At 40.4% G+C, this 7393-nt stretch overlaps 1 protein-coding gene across 1 annotated transcript; it reads right to left on the bottom strand.

Moving 5' to 3' along the window:
- Positions 1 to 3112: 3112 nt before the first annotated feature.
- On the bottom strand, positions 3113 to 7374 carry fam221a (family with sequence similarity 221 member A). Its single transcript, XM_022200618.2, has 6 exons — positions 7215 to 7374; positions 6114 to 6287; positions 5838 to 6028; positions 5661 to 5731; positions 5249 to 5381; positions 3113 to 4186 (listed from the first exon to the last, which is right to left on the bottom strand). The coding sequence occupies exons 1-6, from the start codon at positions 7277 to 7279 to the stop codon at positions 4032 to 4034; spliced, it is 789 nt and encodes a 262-aa protein (XP_022056310.1). The 5' UTR covers positions 7280 to 7374; the 3' UTR covers positions 3113 to 4031.
- Positions 7375 to 7393: the final 19 nt, after the last annotated feature.

The raw sequence follows: 7393 nt of genomic DNA, 5'->3' as shown, positions 1-7393 counted from the left end.
AATATAGCTTCCACATAATTTTTAAATAAAAAAATAAACTCATACAACATTTGGCTAACACAGAAAGCTGTTGGAAGTAAATATAGACTTTAGGTCATTGATTAGATATCCATATAGAATAATATTGGAATAAAAGAACAACAATACAGGGCTGCACAGTGGTGTAGTGGTTAGCACTTTTGCCTTGCAGCAAGAAGATCCCTGGTTCAAACCCCGGCTTGGGCTTGAGATCTTTCTGCATGGAGTTTGCATGTTCTCCCTGTGCATGCGTGGGTTTTCTCCGGGCACTCCGGCTTCCTCCCACAGTCCAAAAATATGCTGAGGTTAATTGATAACTCTAAATTGCCCGTAGGTGTGAATGTGAGTGTGATTGTTTGTCTGTATATGTAGCCCTGTGACAGACTGGTGACCTGTCCAGGGTGTCCCCTGTCTTCGCCCGAGTCAGCTGGGATAGGCTCCAGCACCCCCCGCAACCCTAGTGAGGATAAAGCGGTGTATAGAGAATGGATGGATGGATGGAACAACAATACACTGAAATGTATTTTTAAAAATGAATATACACAGAAATCATATTTGTGTTTTCTCCTTCAGTACATCTGACTAAACTAACACACACTGATATATTAAACTCTAAAAATCTCTCAAATCTCTAAAAATCAGTCTCTGGCATTATGCAACTGCCATTATATCTCTGAGTTATTCATATAAGCTGTAGGCTCAAATATTAAAAACCTTCTATCTGCAAAACTGGATGTTTCTTTGCTACACCATGCAATATTGACATTTATTACATCAGAAAGTTGACATGGTGAACTTTTCATTCACTAAGCACATTATAGGGAATATCATTTCTTTAGCATTTTTACATTATCTCTCCCCTAGTTATGGAGTTGATTACTACGTGTGACCGAATACACACAGTACATGCAATCATCGATTTACTGCAGACTGTAGATTTTAGCTCTAATGTCTAAATGAGCTTATAGATAAAATGGTCATGGTGATGTTTGTGAAAAAATAAAATTTAGTTCCCTGAAACTCTTTACAACAAACTGTGGCTTTCTTGACTTGCAAAATAATATTAGAATTTCACAGATCATTTGGGTGGTTCATGGCACATTTCAGACGTGACCACAAAATGGCCTCTTGCAGCCAAACTTGCATATTTTTTTTCTGAAATTAAGGTCCAATGGGATACACTGTAAGGGGTGGGACTTTGTCTGTCTACACAGTTCTGTGCAAATAGACACACTTAGACACAGATGTCTAGATTATTATATGTTATGCAATACCACCAGGGAAATGTCTAATCAACTGCAATTCATTTTGTATCCTGACAGCAAGCCCACACAAACAGTCAGAATCATAAAGAACAATGTTCTGCAACACAAAGAGAAGCTCATGTTTGTTCCTCTGGCAGGTTCCCAGAGGTGCTTGAAAAACTGAGTTGCTTTTTTAAAAGCATTGGATGATACCACCAAACATCAATCTGATTTAGTTTGGTAGTATTTACTGCACTTTATATGAAGCCAGTTGATAGATAAAAAGCATTCATGGCATTATTTTCATCCTCACTTTACATTTAGGTCCTAAAAGTTTTGCACTGCACCTTAAAGTATATATTATACTGACAACATAGCAGCTAATAGGTGATCTTGCCATTTGCTTGTGTGTCTGTAAGCGTGTATTTTCTCTCTGTTGTATCTGGCTGAGACTGTAAATGTTTCAGGTGATTTTTATGAGCCCGTCTGTTGTGTCTCTCTGCCTGAGTTGCTGATACCTATCTGTCTGCAGGGAAATTAGGGAAAGTGTTTTGTTTCTCCAGTCAGCTCTGTATTTGCTTACTCTAACCATCACTGGGGTAATTAACTGTTTTTTTTGTTTTTTTTGTGTGCAGTAATTGCCAATTTATTCTTCTGTGTTTGCATCTGGATTTGCAGTGTCTCATCCGTCAGTCAAGCTGGGCGTGGTTTCCATGGGGATGTAGGAAGCGTAGCAGTCAATCCCTCCAACCAGTGGCCCCAGTAAATTACCTGTAGCTTCCTTAACAGGGTTGCTATGGAGTGGCAATTACCCTAAATTGCAATTGTGCCAGACTAATGTGGCAGACATTTACCCCTTAAAGTAATTGGATTTTTCAGTCTTCTTCCCTCTCACGCCAGTCCTACCCACCCATCCACGAGGTACCGTGTCCAGGAGTAAGCAGTGGAAACAGAGTAAAGGTTTTATAAAGATCGTTTGATTGTAGCCACCAAAGAGGAACATGAATGATGTTTTAACGTCTGTATGACGCAGTGAATGCATACTTTATTACGTGGCACACCAAGGCCTTTGATGTTGCAGATACACACTGAGTCTAAGGTGTCAGCTTTCAAATGTGTTTCCACTTGGTTCCTCTTCAACACTTGCAGAGACCCAGGTGCATCCATGCTCTCCCCCAGGCACAGCCATACTTCCATTCCCCTGAGACCACCTGCTCAGCTCACTGACACCCATACACACTCACCGACTTCCCTCAGGTGATGTGAACATTACGACGCAGGTGACTTGAGATGCACTGGGCAGCACCAGCGTGGATGCTGATCCAGTCTGACTCGCCATCGTCACAGTAGGAACATCTGAGTGGGAGTAAATCCTCATTTAGATTCTCACTAATTGTGTTTCTCAGTTAAAGATGTTGGAAAGTGGGCCGCCACTGGAGAAAACACGACCTGCTTCAATCTCCATTCACTGCATGGATTAAATCAGCTCTCATCACTGCTGATCTGCCGTGAGGAATGGGATTAATCAATTGGAGACAGTACATCTATCTGGAAATTAAAAATTGCGCTCTTCGCTGAGCACGTAGTTCTGCTCCATAGTTCTGGTGTTATTTTGGTGACATGATGAGTGGGTGGCTTTCTCTCAGTCAGAAAACAGCAATAATACAAACTTCAAATGCATAAACTGACCATGCTTGTGATACGTCTGTCAAGAAGAAAATATGACGCACTAGAAAAACTGCAATAAATATAAGTAAGAACAATAAAGCTTGTGAGGATTTTGTTGTGCAGATCATTACATCCTGATGTTGATCTGACAATATTGAAAATTAAAAAGTATAAAAGGCCTCATTCTGAATTGCTTCCGTGTCTATTTAAGTATTCATAAGTTATAAAAATCACTAAAACACAGGCAACATCTCCTAAACATGCACTGTTTACAAAGATGATAAACCTGTTGTTTCATCTTTCAAAAATTGTCAAAAAAAACTCAGTTAAACTTGGAAGTCCTGACCCTCATATTAATGCTGCCAGTGGTTCCCATCACTGAACCCTCTGACTGGACCAGTTTTCTATATCATCCTTACTATATTTTTTATTGGTATGAAGGGAATTAAACATTGCTGTTGCTGACAGGGGCTGCATAGTACCTCAGTGGTTAGGACTGTCATCTCACAGCTCCCTGGTTCGCATCCCAGCCTGGTCCTGGGATCTTTCTATGTGAAGTTTGCATGTTCTCCATGTGTTGGTTTTCACCAGGTTCTTTTCCATCTTTGCCCCAGAGTCCAAAAACATGCTGAGGCTAACTGGTGATTCTAAATTGTCCTTAGGTGTGAGTGTGAGTGTGCTCCTTTGTCTCTCTGTGTTGCCCTGTGATAGACTGGTGACCTGTCCAGGCTGTCCGCTACCTTCACCCTAAGTCAGCTGGGATAGGCTCCAGCAACCGATCCATCCATCCATCCATTCTCTATACACCGCTTTATCCTCACTAGGGTCGCGATGGGGGCTGGAGCCTATCCCAGCTGACTCGGGCAAAGGCAGGGGACACCCTGGACAGGTCGCCAGTCTGTCACAGCTCCAGCAACCCCTATAATCCTAATGAGGATTAAGGAGTGTATAGATAATGGATGGATGTTGCTGACAGTGTCACGATACCGACAAAGACATGCACTCATAGCCATGAGACTAGTCAAATGGTCTTAAAGTCTGGAGAAGATTAAAGGTAATAGATAAGGACAAATGAATGACTTATTTGATATATGCTTACTCTCAACTGTCCAATATATAATGAGCATTCTGAAAGTGCTTTATTTCAGTGTTTTTTTTGCACTTTTTCTTACTGACAACAGAGCTAGATGCTTTAATGGATGTGTGTTTGATCCTTAAGGCTGAGCAGCTCTGTTGGAAGCCATCGTCTCTGTGATCTGAAAAAGACACAGCAGGAAATACAGAAATCAGATGTGAAGGCGACCAACAGAGGATAATAGGTACCTTACGGGTATGTAGCATATTTAAAATCTACAGTATGCCATATGCACTACGAAGTAGGATATGGGCCGAGATGATGCTAAAACCGAAGACACTTTTTGTAAAGGAATGTAATTATCTGCAGATATCAGTGAACACTAAATTTGTTTATCTTCCGTAAACTCCAAGATTAACTGGACCACACATTGAGTGATAACTTTAAGATAGACATTACAATAAGCACAAAAAAACAGATGATGTCCATAGCAGTGTTTGGAAGAGTGTGCTGTACGTGACATTTGAACAGGAGAACTCAGTATATCCGTGTATGCAAATTAAATGCTAAAGTAATCATCTCACAGATTATTAATGACATATAAATGGATTAAAAAATGAATGTTGCACATCCTACGATTAATTAAATTTCAGTGATGTTCAGAGGAATACCTCTCATGAGTAAAAGAAGCCGCTCTTAATATAATAAAATTTACAAACTGAGCAAAGTTTTGGCAACCAGACTAAACACACGTGAAAAGAAAGTAATTGATCCCTCAGGCATGTGAATGGCATGCATTTTTGGGTCCGTGCAGCTCTGTTACAAATCAGGGACAAATCAAAGCGGTAAAACACGTAAGGTTTTTACTGTACACTTTTGACTTGAACAAATCGTTCCTCTGAAGGCTTATTCACTCTCTCCTTCAGCACTGACAACTGCGCTGCTCTTTGCTGCCCTCACATGCCTCTTCAAGGAACTTCCTTCCTTTGTGCCCCAGCAGCCCTTCAACAAAGACCGAATCACTAAAAAACTGACTTCATGAATCAAAGGATGTCAGAGCTGTAAAATATGCATTCATTCTAGCAGGGTGCTGATGTGGCTTCACATGACTACACATGCCGGAATCACCAGTTGTAGAGCAGAGTACCTCACATGCAAGTACACACATTTAAAATGGATTGCTGCCTTTGGTTTTCAGGGCAGAAAAGCAAATCTTTTCCCTTAAGGGCCACAAAATTTTTACCTGAACTGCTGACTTCCAGAGCTAAGTAACCATCCAACAAGGAGGTGAACCCTGTCAGCCCTCCCATGGCAGCATAAGGGACATCCTGGCCTACTGGCTGACCCCGTGCCGTCCTCTCCAGTTTTGTCTCAACCTGAAAGAACATAGGAATGAATAATGTAATTTAAGTTTGGCCTTGCAGCTAGAAGATCCCGAGTTCGTGTCCCGGCCTGGACCTAGGATCTTTCTGCATGGAGTTTGCATGTTGTCCCTGTGCAAGTTCTCCCTGTGCATAGAAAAGGAATATATGGAATTTAAGTTTCAATTGGCAAATGTGAAACTTTATTACTGTACACAAATGGTACCAATACTATATGTTTATCATCTGTTCTTCTTGACCATGGAGCTGTGTTTGATGTTTGACTCCACTCACCAGGGTCTGGTGGGCAGAGCAGGGCTGGCCACATCCACAAGTGTAGGGACTCTGGAATCCAGAACAGGAACCTGAAATTGAGTTATTAGGAAACAGGTATGTGAAAACTGTGCACATGATCTGGGTAAGAAGAGTCTGGGCTACTTCACTCTTTAAATGTATTCATTAAAGACTCACACATCTTGCACAAGTGGCCAGAGGCTTCACTGTGGTCCTGAGGTAAGTGTTTACATCTGCAGCGTACAGGGTTTGGTCCAAGCCGAGGAACATACTGGTAGGTAGGACAGTTACATCCTCTGACTTGGCATGGTAAAGCCAGGGGTCGCTCAGAAGGAACCTCTTCCCACTCTGTCTTATGTTGCTTGTACCTAGAGGATATTGCAATACATACAAATGTATTTGTCTGTGTTTGTCAGAATCATATCTGCATTGTGTTATGGAATAATGTGCTACCTATGTGCACAGAAGCACTGTGTCTCAGGGCCAATTAGTTTGCAGTCAGTACCCCCTGGAACGCCAAAGCTCACATACAGCCTGTTGTTCACTCGCTGAGGAAGCACTTTCCTCTTGTACTCCTCATATTCCTCTGGAGTGAACAGTTTTCCTCCATCATCATCACCCACAATTCTTGGGAAGATAAATCACAAATACATTACTACACCTCTGCACCTGAAAATACAATCTGTCCATAATGAAAGGGTTAATATGTTATTTAAGCCTTTTTCAGAGGTGATAGACGTATTCAGATCCTTTGCTTGTGTAAAAGTAGTGATACCAGTCTCTGAAAATACTCCACTGCAAATAAAAATGCTGCACTCAAGACCTTCTTTAAGTAAAAATGTGTAAGTAATATCAGCTAAAATTACTGTAAGTATCAAAAGTAAAAGTACTGGCTCTACAAAAAAAATAATGATCCTTGTCAGTGTCTTACTATTATATATTTCTGAAATAATATTTGTGCTGCACATATTGCATATGATGCTGCTAATTAAGTAGTTTAATCTACAACAATGTTAGATCATGTTGTGTTTATCACTGCTAAAGCTCATATCTCTTAGAGTCAACTTTTCATTACTTTTTCAACTTTCTTATCCAAGAGGGTTAATTTAAAAAAAAAAGAAAAAAGAAAAGAAAAGTTGTGCATCTTGAGAAGACGAGGAGTGTTCAACTTTAGTTTGTCAGGAAAAAATCTAATTCCAAAGTCAACAAGTTTGGAGAAAGCTGATTTTCACTGGACAGGAGAAGCATGAAATTTCTAAAAGTCACTAATGGATTAAGAAGTTTCTCTTAAATGCAATGGAGTAAAAGAATAAAGATGCACAAAATGGGAAAAGGTGTACAAAGTTCTCACACATTAAATTTGTACTGAAGTACAGTACTTGAGTAAATGTACTTAGTTACATCCCACCAATGGTATTTATAAAGTACTTCATTTGTGACAGTTAGCTTAGCACGAGTTGTTAAATGTAAATGAGGCGTTCACAAATGTATGAAAACTCCTGCAGAGACTCGCTAAGAGAGGAGATAAACTCTGAGTTTAACGTTAAGACAAACCTTCTGTACTCCCAGTAGTCATCCACCGCTTTTAAATCTGATTTATCGAGACTTATGTTCTCCATTGACAGAAATCTACAAGTAACAGCTGTGGGATTCTTGTTTTACACAGCAAACAGCTACTGTTTACGCACCAGCTTTCAGGTTGCCATGGAAATGATTGTAGCGGTCCCTCTAAT

Source organism: Acanthochromis polyacanthus, chromosome 11, assembly GCF_021347895.1.
Source record: "Acanthochromis polyacanthus isolate Apoly-LR-REF ecotype Palm Island chromosome 11, KAUST_Apoly_ChrSc, whole genome shotgun sequence".
Taxonomy (NCBI): Eukaryota; Metazoa; Chordata; class Actinopteri; family Pomacentridae; genus Acanthochromis; species Acanthochromis polyacanthus.
This window is presented reverse-complemented; position numbering and strand designations above follow the sequence as displayed.